General features: G+C 37.2%; 2 protein-coding genes across 5 annotated transcripts in view; both read left to right on the top strand.

Moving 5' to 3' along the window:
- Window positions 1-3340, top strand: part of LOC306849498 (disintegrin and metalloproteinase domain-containing protein 9-like) — a 38850-nt gene extending 35510 nt beyond the window's left edge. Inside the window, exons 22-23 of one of the 2 annotated variants that reach the window (XM_079384576.1) lie at window positions 1093-1163; window positions 1753-3340. In XM_079384576.1, coding sequence (XP_079240702.1) covers window positions 1093-1163; window positions 1753-1813 — 132 coding nt within the window. In that variant the 3' untranslated portion in view covers window positions 1814-3340. The remainder of the gene's footprint in view (window positions 1-1092; window positions 1164-1752) is intronic. The other variant, XM_079384577.1, reaches the window with a different exon arrangement.
- An 845-nt stretch (window positions 3341-4185) lies between these two features.
- LOC306849465 (2-oxoglutarate dehydrogenase complex component E1) overlaps window positions 4186-17691 on the top strand; it is a 44307-nt gene continuing 30801 nt past the window's right edge. Inside the window, exons 1-4 of one of the 3 annotated variants that reach the window (XM_079384504.1) lie at window positions 4186-4311; window positions 6070-6479; window positions 11248-11436; window positions 12779-12881. In XM_079384504.1, coding sequence (XP_079240630.1) covers window positions 6255-6479; window positions 11248-11436; window positions 12779-12881 — 517 coding nt within the window. In that variant the 5' untranslated portion in view covers window positions 4186-4311; window positions 6070-6254. Of the gene's footprint in view, window positions 4312-6069; window positions 6480-11247; window positions 11437-12351; window positions 12882-17691 lie in introns of all 3 variants that reach the window. The other 2 variants (XM_079384505.1, XM_079384506.1) reach the window with 2 other exon arrangements.

The raw sequence follows: 17691 nt of genomic DNA, 5'->3' as shown, positions 1-17691 counted from the left end.
CTTGAAAACAGCGAAATAGTAATACAAGAAATGTTAGATTCCTCTCAATCCAGAGATTGATGTGATGTAGTTTATTTGATGTGGTAATATCTGTCTGTTTTAGCCCATGTGCAGTAAAATGTATTTTCCCTTTTGTTTTATTTATTTTATTTTATTTAGCCCTGTGGATGCTGAGGGTGGGAAGATAGTTAAAAATAGTCTCTGAAGATTTTTCTGTTGTCTTGTATGCTTTCTCAATAAAGACATGTTTAATAATTTAATGAATTAAATTAATAAAATAATAATTATTGCTATTTATCTCTCTGATTTATTAACCATGTCTTGATGTATACTTACTAACAAGATTAATTCTCACGTCAGCACTTCATTGCCATCGTGCCACTTTGAGCTTTTAATTTTCTTTCAGAGCTTTTTGTTTCAGGCATATTATATCATTCTGCTCTAATCCTCTAAAGGAGGACCTGAAATTATGTAACATGGAAATTCATAATGGTTTACAGCTAAGCTTATTTGACATATCAAGACTTAATTTTCTTTTTGTGTAACTGGGTTAAATCCATCTCTCTATTTAATATGCATAAGCATGTACTGTACTGAATACAGTTTGAATGGCCAGGCGAGCGCAAAATGAGTTTATTTGAGTATTATTTATGGACAATGGCTAATAGTGCATAAATGAGTACTTTAAGCTTAGTTTCATTAGGTTTTAGCTATTTAGTTATTATGTCACTAAACAAAGACTTAAAGGGTTGAAAATGTTGTCATGATTTACTCACCCTCAAGTTGCTCCAAATCTGTATGAGTTTCTTTGTACTGTTGAACACAAACAATGATATTTTGAAGAATGTTTGTAACGAAACAATTGATGGTTCCCATTGACTTTAATAACATTTTTCTTTCATACTATGGAAGTCTATGGGTACCATCAACTTGAGGGTGAGTAAATGAATTTTAATTTATGGGTAAACTGTCCCTTTAACTCTGACTGATGTTAATTCATTCTAAGCTTATTTAGTTTAGTTAATTTATGCTTAAGTTACCTGTCATCCATCTGTTTCTTCCGCAGTAACACAAGTTTCTGTCCCTTCACAGGTGGTTCAGACTAATAAATCAGCCTCTGTGCCATCTTACGCCACAAGACCGCCACCACCTCCGTTTGCACGGTAATAATATACAATACTGTTCAAAAGCTTGGGGTCAGTCTTTCTTTTTTTTTTTTTTTTTAGAAGAAATTAATACTTTTATTCACCAAGGACACACATTAAATTTAAGAGTGATAGTAGATACATTAACATGTTACACATGATTCTGTAAAAAAAAAAAAAAAAAGATAAATGCTGTTCTTTTTCTAATTATTATAACGAATTCTGAAAATGCATCACAATTTCCAAACAAATATTAAGCATTAAGTAATGATGCTAAGAATTCAGCTTTGCATCACAGAAAAATAAATTACAATTTAAACTATATTCAAAAAGAAAACTTATTTTAAATGGTAATAATATTTCAAAATAGTTCTGGTTTTACTGTATTTTTGATCAAATAAATGCTGTCTTGGAGAAATGTAAATATGTTAGTGACCCCAAACTTATAAACATAGACAGGTGTCTTTTAAAGCAGTATCCTAATCATAAATCCTCATAAGTTGCTGCTATGTAGTATTCTACACAGGCAGCAACATTTTGAAATAAATCTATTTTCTATAGATCTTTTTTCCTGACTTGAGTCCTGTACTCTGTCCACCCTCCACAGACCACCTGCTACAACCCAACATCTTATGCCTCAAAGACCAGCACCTGCACCCCCAGTATAACACCACACACAGTTGTGACAGTTGTATTTCTGTCTGTGATGGACGGGCCAAGTGTGAAATGTGCAGTGGGAGGAGTCGAGGAGGAATCAGCTGATCGCACCCTCTCCCCTGACTTATTCTCCCCCTCCATCTGCAAACAGCTGTCAACTGTCAATCAAACCGAGAAGACGGTCACTGTTGCGAAAGAAACCTCCACTTGAAATACATCGTGCATGATGGGAGCGAGAAAACTCTTTAGCCAATTAAACACCTACCACCTGTCACCCGCCAATAAGATGTCTATGGCAACACACCGATCTCCTTAATTGTGTTACGATTCTTATGTGCTATACAGGACCACTACGACTGATTGCACTTCAGTAATATCCACTGTTTATAGGAAAGTACAGAAGCCCTTTGATCATAGGCTGGCTTTAAAATATTCATTTGTTTCCCCCTTTTTTTTACTTTTGGTGCAAAATATATTCTGAACACCATTCAATCTTTTTTCCCCCCTAAAAAATGGTATAATATATAAAAGACAAATGCGATAATTTAGTTTGTGAGGCATCCTAAACATTTTACAAGGTTATCAAGTCATTAGTAATATCTAAATGGCCCGTGATAACTGCAAATCACTCTCTTTTGCACTGTGGCGCATTATACTCATAATTTAGGTTTTCTAATACAGCAGTGCAAATACATGATTTTGTTTTAATCATTTGAAATTGTTGTCACCCAACAGGGATTTAAATCTATGATTTTAGCATTTATACAAAGTTTTATTTACATACTTTTAATTATACACAATTTTTATAGAAAATTTATGTTTTACTTTATTTGCCAAGTGAAATTCTGTCCCCACCGAGGTAAAAATCAGGTAAACATGAGTACTTGTTTTTGAAAATGACTGATTTGTGACACTTTATGTTTGGCTGCTGGTTTTATTGTGGTGTTAACTACAGACAACAATAACAATGAAAGCAAAATAGAAGTTTTTCTCCTATTGTTTTCAAGGGCTACATGACTTTATGCATGATATCACATACTATGCCATAAACACAAAGTCTCTTCCTTGCTGAAACTGTTAAATAAGAAAGAAGAAACCATTTTGTCTGCATGTTTCACAGATCTCTTAATACCACAAGAGGTAGAGTATGTGTATAAAGTCATGCACCCTCAAACAAACCGCTGTAACGTGTCTGTTGTAGAGCACATTGGATGGTATCCTCAAACTAGGACATTTCCATCATAGCAAAATCAAAAAGTGCCATACAATACATGTCTGATAACAAAGAGTGTTATTTTACATTTGTGTATTATGTTATTGTGTATGATTGACTGAATGAATGATAGATTCCCCCCTTCTTGCACTGCATTTCCATTTGTGTGTAATGACAGGTCTAGCAGCTGGTAGCAGTTGTGGATTCTGGATTTCTGATGTTTTATGAATCATGGATGGGTTTATTTTGAGCTACCTTCAGTGTGATGATGAGTTCAGTTTTTGCATATGAAAATAAAAACACTGGTTTGTTTTTAATTATGCTGTAAAGTGGATTTTAAATATCATTTGCACAGCATTGCAAATAAGATGGTACAGTACTTTCATCATACATAACCATAGAAATAAGCAAGAACTTATGTACTAAGCAAATAATTTGATCTTGAGACTAGCGATATATAATTCATACACAAATATTGTTTGAGCCATGAATCAGTGTCATGAAGAACTCTGCCATGTTAACTGAAAATTTATGGAGTAATTTTTCACAGAAAATATTATAAAAAATTTGTTGTAAATGCTGATGGTACCATTTAGTTGGAAAAGACTTGAGAAAATACTTTTCATTTTCACTGTTGTTTTGTTATTATTTATATAGTATTATAGCTTTTATTAATATGTTAGCTTTCAGTATTAATTTCAATTAATTTTAATTTCAAGTTTGTTTTAGTCTTTTTATGTCCTTTTTTTTCTTGGTTAGTTTTTGTTTTAGTCATTTTAGTCCTTCAACAAGGCAACGTTTCTGGCAAGTTTTTAATCTAATATTTAGATTTTATTTAAATTTAATAAAAGACAAATTTTAATAGTTAAAAGTTTGTTAACACTGCTCATTTTGCTGGTTTATGAAAACTCCACTGAGCTATAAAATCACCTGAACACATCACTTTATACAGAAGTGCCTGAAAACAGCATTACAATAATAGTCAAGTTTTATTTAAAAGGATTTTAGTATTGTTTTTGTTTGTTGGAGATTATATTTAGGATGTCATGTGATGGCGTAATTGTTGTAAAGAACTGCTGAATCGATTTGAATCGGTTCTTTGAAAAGAACGGTTCAAAAGAACCGATTCGCGGGAATGAGTTGGACTTCACTGAAGTGAAAATACCGCGCGAAATCTCGAAGTGACGTCCGAGGCGGCTGACGCTCTTCATGACGGAACAGTTCTAGTCGAGCAGCGCAGGGCTGAGCCGTTACCGACTCCGGTGCACCACCACTTCACAAAGACTGCTCGCACAAGTAAGTGGTTTTTCTTGTTGTATGTGTACACAATCACATCCGTCGTTAAATGGATGCTTGATTACAACGTCGTCAAAATACCCAACGAGGAGGCGCGTTTCTCTCGTCACTTCTTCAGATTAGCATGGCAGCTTGTTCTTGTGTTACACAAAGTTACCTGGTATTTGATTATATAACTAGGTATTTATGTGTCAGTCCGTTGGCTAAAGGATACTAAACTGTCCAGTTACCAAACTACGTGCCTGAACCGACCTTAAATTAGCTCATTGTTGCTAGCTCCAGATATTGCGGTTCATAACAGAAACGCGTAGGTATTGTGTTTTTATTCATTAAACGGATACGTTTAACAGTCCCAAAAAATAACCGTGTAGTAATAAGAGTTCAGTTGCATGACTGGATTCCAGTATCGGCGTCTGATTTGACGGTTAGCATAGGCTGCTAATATTTTCATAAGACCCATGTTTAGTGAGAGGACATAATGATTGACATTCCGTGACTCTACTAGCCTTCCACTAGGTTATATCCGGTGGGCGGGGTTAGGAAGCTCCAGCCAATGAGCGCGCTGAATCAGTGCAGTGGGCGGGCGGTGTTCAGGGACTCATCAAGGGGAGTGGAATGTGGACGCAAGGTCAAAACATAGGCGTGTTGAGGGAGTCAAGGGGTCCATGTTATTTCAACCACATGGTCATACCAGTTTCATTTTAGCGGAAGAGCACACCGCAAACTCTTCTTCGTTTTCATGAAGTAGAGCATAGCTCAGATTAATGCAGTAGGTGTGATTTATTCCTTAGGAATGAAGGAAAGCCAATGCTTTGCTAAAACACGAGTAAAAACTCCTCACAAAGTTGCCTATGGCATGTTGTGTTCAAATATTAATTTAATGATGCCAGAAATATTTATTAAGACATAAAAGAAGTCAAGGGTATGTAGTGTAGCATGCATTAAATGACATGCAATATTGATCACACATGTTTTCTACACTCCTGGTGACAAATGTTAAAACCATCCTTTATTAACTTAACTTTAAATAGCATGTAGTCTGTAGTATGTTTTTGGGTGATTATAATAAACTCGCATTTACCCTCATTTCTTTCCGTGCATTAGTGTAGATGTAACACTGAACCTCTCTTGTGGCAAAAGTACAAGAATCAAAAGTCATCGTGACCTCATTACGTCACTGTTATTAGAGTTATGCTCTTGTTTATTTGCAAAGCAGCTCATATCAATTGGGTGAAAAATAAATTCAAAGTTCGCTTATAGTTTCTTTCATCATTTGACAAGCACTTTCTATGTTTATAATTTCTGAGTGACTCCAGACAAACCATTCTGACACATTTTCATTCCACAGTCACTTTGTATATTTAAACACCGAGCTTTTTACAGTTTACAAGACATCTGGTTCTGTTTCTGAAAAATACGAAATCCTTTGGACCTCATGGTCTTTATCGGGAGCTTGACTAGCTCATTGACCTTTGTCTGTTCTCTGGAAGCAGCCATTATGCCACGTAACGCACAAAACTACATAAACAGATATGAAATGAGATTACGCTTTGAGCTGTATGAAGATCTTTCATGATGATGATTCCAGTTACTGTTGTACCCGATTATGCTGTTTGTTTCTTTTGCACTAGAAATCTCATTAAAACCTTCATGTGATTCCCAGGGAATGAACACAATGCATTTTAATGCACATCTGACTTGTCTATTCCTTTTTTTTCCTATTCCATCCTGACTTGTCTATTCCTTTCCTTTTTTCAGAGTACAAACCACAGATAGGATTCAAAGGTCTAGGGCTTCTGGAACTATCCATTCTTCTCCAGGAAATTGAAACGCCTTTTCCGTTTGAGCTAAAGAAGAAGGAGGTGACACTTTTCTTTTCTGTTGCGGCACTGGGGACATCCAGGAACTTGTGAGTGTGGGTGGCGCTCGTTCAAAAGACTGCGATGCACCGCTTAAGGACTTGTGCGGCACGGCTCCGGCCGATCACGGCCTCACAGACTGCTAAAAATCTATCACAGCAGAGGCCAGTGGCCACCCCTAGGACGTTTCAGCCATTCAGGTGCTACACGGCACCGGTGGCCGCAGAGCCGTTTCTGAACGGAACGAGCTCTAACTATGTCGAGGAGATGTACTATGCATGGTTGGAGAATCCCAAGAGTGTGCACAAGGTAAGAGGCAGAGGACGGGTGCAGGTGGATTATGGGAAGAAGGAATGAAGAGACCTCTCTTTCAGTGGTGCCAGTGGTCATGTCCTCCTGACTGTTCCCAATTTCCATTTATATATTTCTAACCCAGTCACTAAGAAAAAGGCATTTCGTCATAACAATGCCAAAAACAATTCCAATGCAAGTATACACTGAGTTTCTGTCTGTCTGCAGATGCTGGGTTGCAACTTTTATGTGTAAGGTCACATTACTGGGATCCCTGTAGTATTTTTAGAGCAGTCATGAGAGTGTGCCGTTCCAGGACACAGTGACACACAACGTCTTTATGAGTGTTCAGTTGTTTTTACCCACTGTACTTCTAATGAGGTTTTATTTAATAACCCTCAGATATAATAACCACCTTCACAGTTCAAATGTGAGTACAAGGTCCAGGGTATCTTGGGTTAATGTTTTGCTCAATGTTCTGTGTATGGATATTTCCCCTGTCCTTAAGGCAATTACATTCTTGGATTCAGTTTTATCTTTGTCATTGTGTTACAAGATTGCATTACGTTACGTTATTTTAGAATAGTCCAGTATAGAACATGTCTTAAAGTCTTCATTTAAGGCCTTGAAAAGTTGTTAAATCAGAGCAATAAGTCTTGAATTCATAGTTTTGCCATTAAATGTTGCATGCGTTGCTAAAAATGATCTACTTGAGTATTTTTTGTTTTCCAGTACAAATATCTAAACAATCTTAAGTCAAGATACATTTACTTGAGATGCAAAATGAAGATATGAAGTGTTGTTTTCTGAGAAATTGAATGAAATTAAGTGAGTTTGTTTGGAAAAATTAAGAAATATCTGTCAATGGGAAATGAAAACTTGTTTTCCTATTGAATTAAGTACATCTTTTTTCCTGAACACACTGACAGATATTTGTTTGTTTTTGACTCATCATTTTCTCAGTTTCACAAAAAAAAATCTTATGTCATTTTGCTTCTCAGGTAAATGTGTTATGATTTAAGAAACTTTAGACACTGGAAAACAAGACAAAAGTACCTTGGAACAACAACACTTTTTGCAGTGTGATTAGAAGATATAATAAGTTATTTCCATCTTCGAGTAGTCAGAGCTATCCAAACCTTTTTTTGTTTTGTAAAATTAATTAAAAATGATGGAGATTGAGTTCTAAACCAATCAGTGCATTTACATGCACCCTCTGAATGCGATTATAATGAGATTTTGCCAATAGTGTGATTAAACTTTACCTCATGTAAACGTAATACTTCGATCGAAATAATGCGATTAAGCTCATAATCGCAGAAACCATAATCGTAGTGGCGTACGCCGATTTTAATCGAAATATACAGGCTTATTATTAACACCTTAATCGCAGTATTTCCGCTCTGACCAAAGTGCGCATGTTCTCGTAACGTACATGATTAGGGCCTTTTGCACCGCAGGAACCTTTACATATTACCCAAACTAATTGTGGAACTACCCACTTTTTGGTGTGTTCGCACCGCGGGAACTAGGAACGGTTTTAGTACCAGGAACTCCGTTTGGAGGAACTAAATTAGCTCCTACTTCAGAGTAGGGTCTAAAACAGTTCTAGGAACTATCCGTGACGTAAGTGTATGCTGATTGGCTAAACGCGTACGAAAACGCCCTCACCCGCCATGATTTAAAACACTTTGTAAACATTGTATTATACTGAGAGCATTTATAAACGGCATTTACCTGAAGACTTCGTCTACGGCGTTTTGTGCTTCTATCAGCTTCAATGAAATGTAACATTGCAAACTGTCGTTGGAGATCTTAGTCCTCCTTTCCGTTCTTTCAATCGCTTGACGTATACGTCGAAATTCCATGTCCATTATTGTGAAACCCGCGAGACACAACAAAAACACAGCTCCGATCACTGTTAACGTTGTAACGTTAATTGTTAACGTTGTTCTTCTTTGTTTACATTGTTGAACGCCGCGTACAAATGACGTTGCTGTCATCGGCTTACGTCACTTCTTAGTACCCACTGTCGGTGCGAATGCAACCCTTTAAATGGTACTGGGGAATAGTTAGCGCAAAATCGTCACAGTACCTTATTACTGTACTTTTAGCTCTGGAACTAAAGCAGTGTGAAAGGCCCTAATGACGTGACAAGCACCTGCATTAATATGCAGATTAGAAACGATGGTGGGGATAAAAGCATCGTATTTCTGGGGAAATCACAACTCTCTGTCACCAGTCTCGGTTACCCTCATCCAGAAACGGCGAGTAGAACGCGACGGCAGCGTATGCAAACGAATTTCCATCAGATTTCTATGGCGCCAAAAAAGCATGGAATACAACAATACAAAAGTGTTTTGCATTAGACATAAATAAATTAAAACAGCAGCCAGTAACACAACTACTCTTTCTGAGTCCAATTTTGTGCTGTGTAGTGGGTTATGTGAATAATAGCAGTAAAAATTTACCAAAATTCTTAGCGAATAATGGAAATTGCATGTAAACGGGAGTGAAGCGCTTTACTCTTGACATGTAAACATCATAATGCGATTTAAGTCCTTACTTTTATTATTGGAAATAATCGCATTATTTGTGCGCATGTAAACAGTCATTGTGTGCTCTCTAGACATTTACATTTAGAGAACATATTGATACACACGTGACACAAAACACGCATCCAACCTACGTCTAAACGCACATATCCGATTCCTTCCAGAACTCTGAGCCACCACAATGCGAGGGCGCATTAATGTTTTAATGCCGGTGTTCTGAATGCACTTATTTTATTGAGGTGGGAACATATACATAAAGGCTGATTTATACTTCTGCATCGAACCTATACCGTAGCTACGCCGTAGGCTGTACGTAGTACACGCAGGCTGACGCGCACCTCTCCAAAAATATCACAGCGCGTCAATTCTATGCGGACCACAAGTGCTATGATTGGTCTGCTAGTACCCCTCCCTCCATGTGTATTTGAGTTTTGTGTGTTTTTGCACTTTAATATATTTTAATGTTACACCTTCTTCTTTAAAATAAAACAAAGCAAAGAACAAGTGTCTAATCCTTTATTATAAAATGTAGCATTATACATCACTTTGTTGTTCGTGACAATGGTGTTCTGCCATATGGTGCAAGTCCTTGAGGAGATTGAAAGAATGCCATATTCTCCTGTTCCGTTGTCGCCTCTTCTTTTTTTTGTAGTTTTAAATAAATGTTGTGTTCTTTGATATCTATTTGCCGCCGTCACGGCTGATGCTTCTCCAACAAGCTGCTGCTTCTTCGGCTTTACACATGAAAACAGCTAGTCTGCACCGGCATGTTGCTTGAGTACTGCACGTCGACGCAGACAACGATGCTGAAGTATAAATGAAAACCGAAGCACAGCCTACGCCGTACAGGCTACTGCCCATGTCAGACGCAGAAGTATAAATCAGCCTTAAGGAACTGCGCAACATTCAGGAGCTCATTTTCAACCATTGCCCCATGTATTATATAAACACAACAGCTTTGCTACTAAAAGCTACATTATATTTCTCAGCAATGTAATGACAACTTAGCTGTTGGCTACTCGCTCACACATTCTCTCTCATTAATTCATTGGAATTCATTCATATAAATATAATCTTATGGCGCTACTTTATTTCAACTCTTAATTCTACATCTAAAAATCTGTAGATAAAATAACATGAAAATTACCATTATTTTATGGTCTTTATCTGTTCAAACAAAAGGCGGATAAAAACATCGGATATGGTCAAAAGACCAGATCTGTGCTTAATATTAAGTCTTGCAGTGTAAATGCAGCCTAAGTGAACCGGACCTGGGCTGCATTTCTGAAAAGCAAGTTAAATTGATCGTAGAGGCCATTGGTGGCAATGGTTCTATGATCTACTTTGACTTACGGATATTATGCTTTTGGGAAATGCAGCCCAGGTCTTTTTGCGCCTTCTAGATCAGACATTCAGTCAGGTTCTGTAGGTTTTGTTTTGATTGTTGTTGCTGTAGTTTTTATTCCAGTTGCAACTGTTTTTTTGTTACTGAAATTACATTATCAATATTATGTGTAAATGTACACACAGGCTTTAAAAGAAAACAGTGTTTATATGAATGTGAATGAATTGTAAAGCTCCCTGAACCTCTTATACAACTTTACATTGTATTGGTGAGGCATTTAAGCACAAATAGTAGAATTAATGGTCTCTACCCTAATTGTGAGGGTTATTTTAATGAAGAAGGCCTTGAAATATTGTGTTAAGTATTAATCCAGCTGCTTCTAGTTTTCCAACAAGCCACATGATTTAAAGTCTGATACATCCATGTATGTCTGTAGCTCAAATGGTGCTGGATGAGTTACTCATCGTTACTCATCCCTCGTCCCTGACCTTGAGCAATAGTACTAGTGTTGCTTACCATGGCCAGCAGTAGTAATTATTCACATCTGAAGCATTATCAGTCATGTTTTACTGTTGGATCATGTTCAAAAACAAAATAAATCCATTCATGTATTCCACAGATGTTTAATTTGGTAAAAAAACAAGTTTTATTATAGTTTTTCTTCACACTGTTTTTGTCACTGTCACTGTGAAACAGTCCAAACTTACATACCATGTAAAAGGGTTTAGACACTTGTATTTTTGTCTGCTTTATTAGATGTTGTTCAAAATGATTTTAGTAATGTCATATCCAGTTTAAGTTTTTTTTAATTTTTTTTAGCTATTGATTGCATCTTAATTGTCAACTTAAAGAGACTAAATCCTGGCTCCTTTTTCTGTTCTTCCAGTCTTGGGACATTTTCTTCAGGAATGCTAATGCTGGTGCCCCCCCAGGTTCAGCCTACCAGAGTCCTCCTCCAGTGGGAGTGAGTCTGGCCGGGCTCGCTCAGGCCCAGTCTCTGGTGGGGGCCCAGCCGAATGTGGAGAAACTGGTGGAAGACCATCTGGCAGTTCAGTCCCTCATCAGGGCCTATCAGGTACACACACAGATTTTAAAAGCCTTGTGCAGTTGTTTCTTTAAAAATATTGACTTAAAATTGATATCTCAGTGCTGCCTTTAATGAGTTTGCAGCGTGAACCGTTAATGAGGTAAGAGATGTATGTTCATTTTGTAAAAAAAAAAAATGGAGTAAAAGATGCTTTTTGAGGTTACAGGAGAACATTCACTAAGCAGATAGCCGAGGTCGACCGGTATTGGGGTTTGCCGATAACTAAGGTGAAAAATATAGCCGATAATGGATTAATGTAGTCGATAGTTTCTAATAATAAAGAAATATGAATGCAAACTTTCAACTTTTCAGTAAAAATTTTTAACTTTTATGAAATGAACAGTAATGACAGAGTTTTTAAAATAAATAAAAAAATAAATCAAATAAAATCACACTGACAATTTTGTTTTTATTTTATTGTCATATCAAATTGTTAAAATGTAGCTTGCTGGATCTGCACAAATCATAACTAACATTTTTTATTTACAATGCTGAATTATGATGACAGGTGAACAGTTTCCATCCTTGACTTTGATTTATTGCACAGTGGCTAATAATAATCCTCTGGCACAGGCCACATAGGAACATACATAAACCACAACACTAAAACAAATGATCAGATTCACCAACTATCACTGCTGATTTTCCCAATAACCGGTGGTTTCATAAAGCAAATAAAGGGTTCTATAAAAGTGGCAATTAATCGGTAAAATTATATATTGTTTGACCTCTAGCAGATAGTCCCATTTGATTGAAAATGCCAAATTGTGCAATACCTCATTTTGGTTGTATCGTTTCACATCTCACGTTTGTGACACTGTGAAAGATTGGGCTCAATTCACAGTCATGGGATCTGCTTGGTGAACTCCTAATGTCTTGTGACTGCTGTTGCCTTGTTTCCAGGTAATGGGGCATCACAATGCAAACCTTGACCCACTTGGCATCAGTTGTGTAAATTTTGACGAGTCCCCAGTAGCTACTGGGTTCCAGCATGTTGGTGAGAAATGTTTTTTGTCCCCCACCGCTCAACAGACCACCATTAATGAGCCTGTTTTGTGTGATTGTCGCTTTCCCCTTCCCTTTATCTGTCCCTCTTCCTCTCATTTTCTTATTTCCCCTGTTTTTCAACTCTTATGCCCCAACCCCCTCTGCACCCGACACTTCATTTCATCTTCAATCACACTTCCTATATCATCTCAACCTTCTTGTTCTCTTGCTGTTCTGTACTTCCTCTTCTGTGCCCGCTTTCTCTCCCCTTCTATATCTTTTCCTTGTGGGTGGTTTTGCGCTCGGCTCCCATTTTTGTGGGGGGACCTCTTGTCTCCTGTAGATACGTGGTCACCATGTGGCTCAGCTGGACCCTCTTGGGATTATGGATGCTGATCTGGATTCGTGTGTTCCCACTGACATTATTACATCAACGGATAAACTTGGTGAGGAATTATGAATGTCCGCCAAATCTCGGTTAGGATGTTTTGTCAAAACTGCTTTCCATGACGGTTGGTGATTGAATCTCAGCTCCACCTTCATAATTTATTCAGAATGATGGGTTGAGTGTTAAATTCACGATGAAAGAAACTTGTCAGCTTTTCTGGAAAGCAGCTTTAGACTTTTTTATATTTAGACTGACTGTTGTGATTCTGAGTTTGCTGTGATGAAGGCCAGCAGCACTGTATTTGTCTTCTACAAAAGAAGGTGGCTATACATCACTTTAAGATAGCAGCTCCGCCCCTTCCCTTCCTGTTCAGTATCACGCTTGAGGTGGCTGGAAAGGCATGCTTTGCTAGACCAGTCTTTGTAGAGATTGGCTTGCTTGTGTTTTGACCTTGTTGTTAGAAGCACACAAGAAACTTTCTATTTTCTGCACACTGTTCTGCTGGAGAGGTTAGGCTTGATATGGTTGCTGGTTTCCAGACACCATGTCATTTTACATTTGTACTTGTATCCATCGTGGACCAACGCTAGATGATTCAGAAACTCTTATAGGAGCCATCAGTGGTCTGATGGCAGATTGTAATCTGAATTATAAACCTCTTGATTCACATGCACTCTAGTTAAACTGTTGATTAGGGTTTTTACATTCTTTTCCATTAAACATCTGTACCATTTAATAATTAACCAATTTTAGGGCATCATTTAAAGACAGTAAAGTGAGTGGTTAACTATTCACATTGGGCTGAATTTATTTAAACCAAGTAAACAATTCACAACCGTATTCTCAGGTTACCATAATGACATTGTCAAAGATGGCAGTGTCAATATCAGATCTCACATTATATGACCTGACAAACAACTAGCTGTCAGTGCAGGTTTGCTAAGAATGCGGTTGAACATTTGCAGGTGTCACTTCGGTAGAATGCAGCAGTCACACTCGTAAAAAAAAATGTATCAAACGTATTAAGCGCAAAATATGTCCCATAAATTTAGCCTCTGAAAGGGAAACCCCTACAAATGCATATTCAGTAAGGTCAGGCGCAAAAATGACTGTCCACACATTTTCAGTGCTAATAATTCACTGCATGTCTTTAGTAAATCCTGACAGTACTGTTTTAACGCCAAAAGACAGTTTGCGCTGGTGCAAACTATTAATAAATCAAGCCCATAATTAAATTTTTTTCATCTAATATTTATATTTCATTTAAGAAACTGTAATAAAGTTTATTTTGTTTATTTATTTTTTAACCTTGAAATATCATTTTCAAAATTATTCTCGTGGTACGCTGACATCTAATAAAGTGAATGGATTCTATTTATTTCCCACGTTCCCCTCTAAACTGTTCTAGGAGTGTGTAAGTTTGGTGAGCTTGTTGAAAAAGGAGGATTTGACATCAGCAACAAATGCATGTGTACAACTGTCCTCTGTAATTACGACGGTGATATGGGGATGCTGAAGTCGCAAAAATACACTAAAGTGCATACAGTGGCTTTAATTTCAACTTTATTTAAATTACCACAAATGATTTTTTAAATGGTTTTAGTTTTAGTTGACCATAACAACACTGACCTGGGTGTTGAGCATTCAGAAATCCTGGGAACTTACATGTCACCTAGCACCTGAAAACAGACTACTTCTGTACAAACCCACATTTCTTTCATGATTTTAAATAAGGCATCTATTAAAGCACAAGAAGTCTTGGCATCTGATTGGTCCATAAAAGCATTTCAGTCAAGCACATACAGTAAGAGCTAAAAGTGAAGTGAAGTGACATACTGCCAAGTGCTCTGCATTTATCCCATCCAACGTGCACACACACACAGCAGTGAACACACACACACCGTGAACACACACCCGGAGCAGTGGGCAGCCATTTATGCTGCGGCGCCCGGGGAGCAGTTGGGGGTTCGGTGCCTTGCTCAAGGGCACCTCAGTCGTGGTATTGAGGGGGGAGAGAGCGCTGGACATTCACTCCCCCACATACAATCCCTGCCGGCCCGAGACTCGAACCTGCAACCTTTGGATTACGAGTCCGACTCTAACTATTAGGCCACGACTTCCCCATAAAGCAACATCCTGTTATTGGCAGTCATTTAGTGAAAGGGTTAATAGACTGAATGAATTTGCCTAGTAAGATAACATTTTAATGAAAATATGTCCCTAATATATTATGTAGTAACATTTTATAGCTGTTTGGAGAAAGATTAACCTGATACCAGAAACTGATCAAATGTAAAATGGTGAAAGTGTTTCTTTATCTCTCCTCTCACTGCTAAGCTCTGCTAAGTATAAGTTTACTAACCCTAATGCCCTAATGCCTCTCAGCTCCTTTATTTCCTTCAGAGACTAATGCATAAACACCTGTGTAACCAACATCTGGATTATATTTAATAGGGATCTGCCGAATCCGAATACGGTATTCGGAAAGCTAATGATGCTACTGCTAGCAAACGGCTAACCATGTCCCTTTTGTGGCTCCGTAGAACGCATTATTTGTTTTCAGTGCCTTTTCCGAATACGGATTCGCTATTCGGGCACATCCCTAATATTTAACCTGGACACTGTTTTACCATAAAATAGAAATGAAGTATGAATTAAGAAAAGCAGGAGGGGACTTCAGAATACCACTGCACGCCATCTTAGACTTAACCTCAGTTATCTCTATTACCTTACTACAATTATACATTTAATCTGTGCCCAATTTATAAACGGCAAACAAAAACTTTTGTTATAATTCATGTCAGGCTATAATTTTCTGCCTTAGTATGTTAATATAGTAAATATTAATTAATTGTATTGTTTTTATTCTGCATGCTTTGCCACAAAGCGAATGCGAAACAAAGTCCCTCTAGATCTGATAATTCCTTTATAGGTGAATTTTTTTAACTAGTTACCCACATAAACTACAACAATACATTATTTAAAAAAATCAAAAGAATCCTTTTTTAATGTGTTGAACCAGTAACTTCAAAACATGTATTAGTTTCATGATTTATTTTCACTCAGCTGTGCCTTTGTGTGTATATTGATGTAGGTATGAGTGTAGGTGAGCATTTATTGCTGCACTTATATAAGAGGACAGCTCATAAAATCATTTGCACTCTGTACATTGTCACTGTAAATAGAGGAACATGCATTAAATAAAATGTGTTCTGACATATTGTCACGGTGCACACAGCAGGGAGGAACAAGGAACACGCAGACGAGGTTGTAACGCAGAATAACAGTCTTTACTGAAGACATCAAGGCAGGGCAAGACAAGGCAAGGCAGACACAGACAGGAACACCGAGGGTAACGAGTAGACCAGACAAAATCTAACTGAACTAATATACAATGGATGATCATAGACAATTAGACAAACATGGCTGGACAAGAATTAACTAATAATCACATCAGACAATGACAGGAAACAAACCAAATGGACACAAGAGGCAGGAACACATGACAGAGGACTGACACATACGTGACCCTGGACCTCAAAACCAACAGTCATAAGTCTCACGGGTGTATTTTTGTAGCAATACCCAACAATACATTGTATGGGGCAAAATTATAAATTTTTCTTTTATGCCAAAAATCATTAGGATATAAAGATCATGTTCCATGAAGATATTTTGTAAATTTCCTACCATAAATATATCAAAACTTAATTTTTGATTAGTAATATGCATAGCTAAGAACTTCATTTGGACAACAAGGTTTTTTTTTTTTTTTTTTTTTTGCACCCTCAGATTCCAGATTTTCAAATAGTTGTATCTCAGCCAAATATTGTCCCATCCTAACAAACCATACATCAATGGAAAGCTTATTTATTAAGTAAGTATTTCCTTTGCTCTAGAGAAGCAGCATTTTATATCTACTTCATACCCACTTAGTACATATTTGACATGAGCATTTTCTTTGAAAGTACAGTGTTTATCCTCTCCGTAGCTAGTCTTGGCTCTGCCTGGCAGTGTGTGGGATTTAAGCTTTATCTTCTCCAGTCATGAAGGCTGTGATTTATCATGGGCCTTGAAGGGCCTTGACTGTATTGCTGCAGCATTAAGGAGTTGCTTGGTTTGATGCCTGGTGTGATTCAGTAAAGGAAAGTTGTTTTGTCTGGAATCCATTTTAAGATGTGTGGTTCACCTCAGTAAGTGACTCTTGAGATATTATTAGTGCAGCTGTGGGATTATCTATGTGAGTTTTTGGAATCACTAACTCCCAGTGAATCTTTCTTCCCTGCTACTGCCTCTCCAGACCTTACACATGTCAAGACGCGTCTAAGTGCTCTAACCATCGGAGGTAGGATTAAATGTCAAAACAGTTCTATGCCTCTTGCTATATAGCAATGTTTTAGTAGCTGCAAGTTGTTTTAGCTGCTTTTTTGTGTGTATTTTGATTTTGGCAGTGTTAGTTAGCTTTGTGGACACTTCAGTTTTATGCATTATATTTTACCAAAATTTCAAAATAAAATCTGAAATGTTCTTTGGATCGAAGAATGGCAGTTGTACCTAATGTTTAAGGATATTAATTAAAACAACTGTCAGAAAATCTAGAATATAGAGACTCTATGAACCTAAAAATATTCTACACTTAACGATTAATAAGCTTTACCGATTTTATGTGTGTCTAGCAGTAAATAGAGGTTTATATGGTATATTGTGGTGGCTTTTAGGGTTAAACATATCAAAACACCAAGAAATATTCTGTATATTGTCATTTTTTTGTTTTGTATTTCAGACATCTTCAGTCATGGTAAAAACTTTGCTTTTTTTTTTTTAGGGCTGTCAACAGAATAAAATAGTCAATTTTGGTAGTTCACTCT

The sequence above is a fragment of the Barbus barbus genome (genome assembly GCF_936440315.1).
Source record: "Barbus barbus genome assembly, chromosome: 29".
Classification (NCBI taxonomy): Eukaryota; Metazoa; Chordata; class Actinopteri; order Cypriniformes; family Cyprinidae; genus Barbus; species Barbus barbus.
Note: the sequence above shows the minus strand (reverse complement) of the source record. Positions and strands in the feature narration are given on the sequence as shown.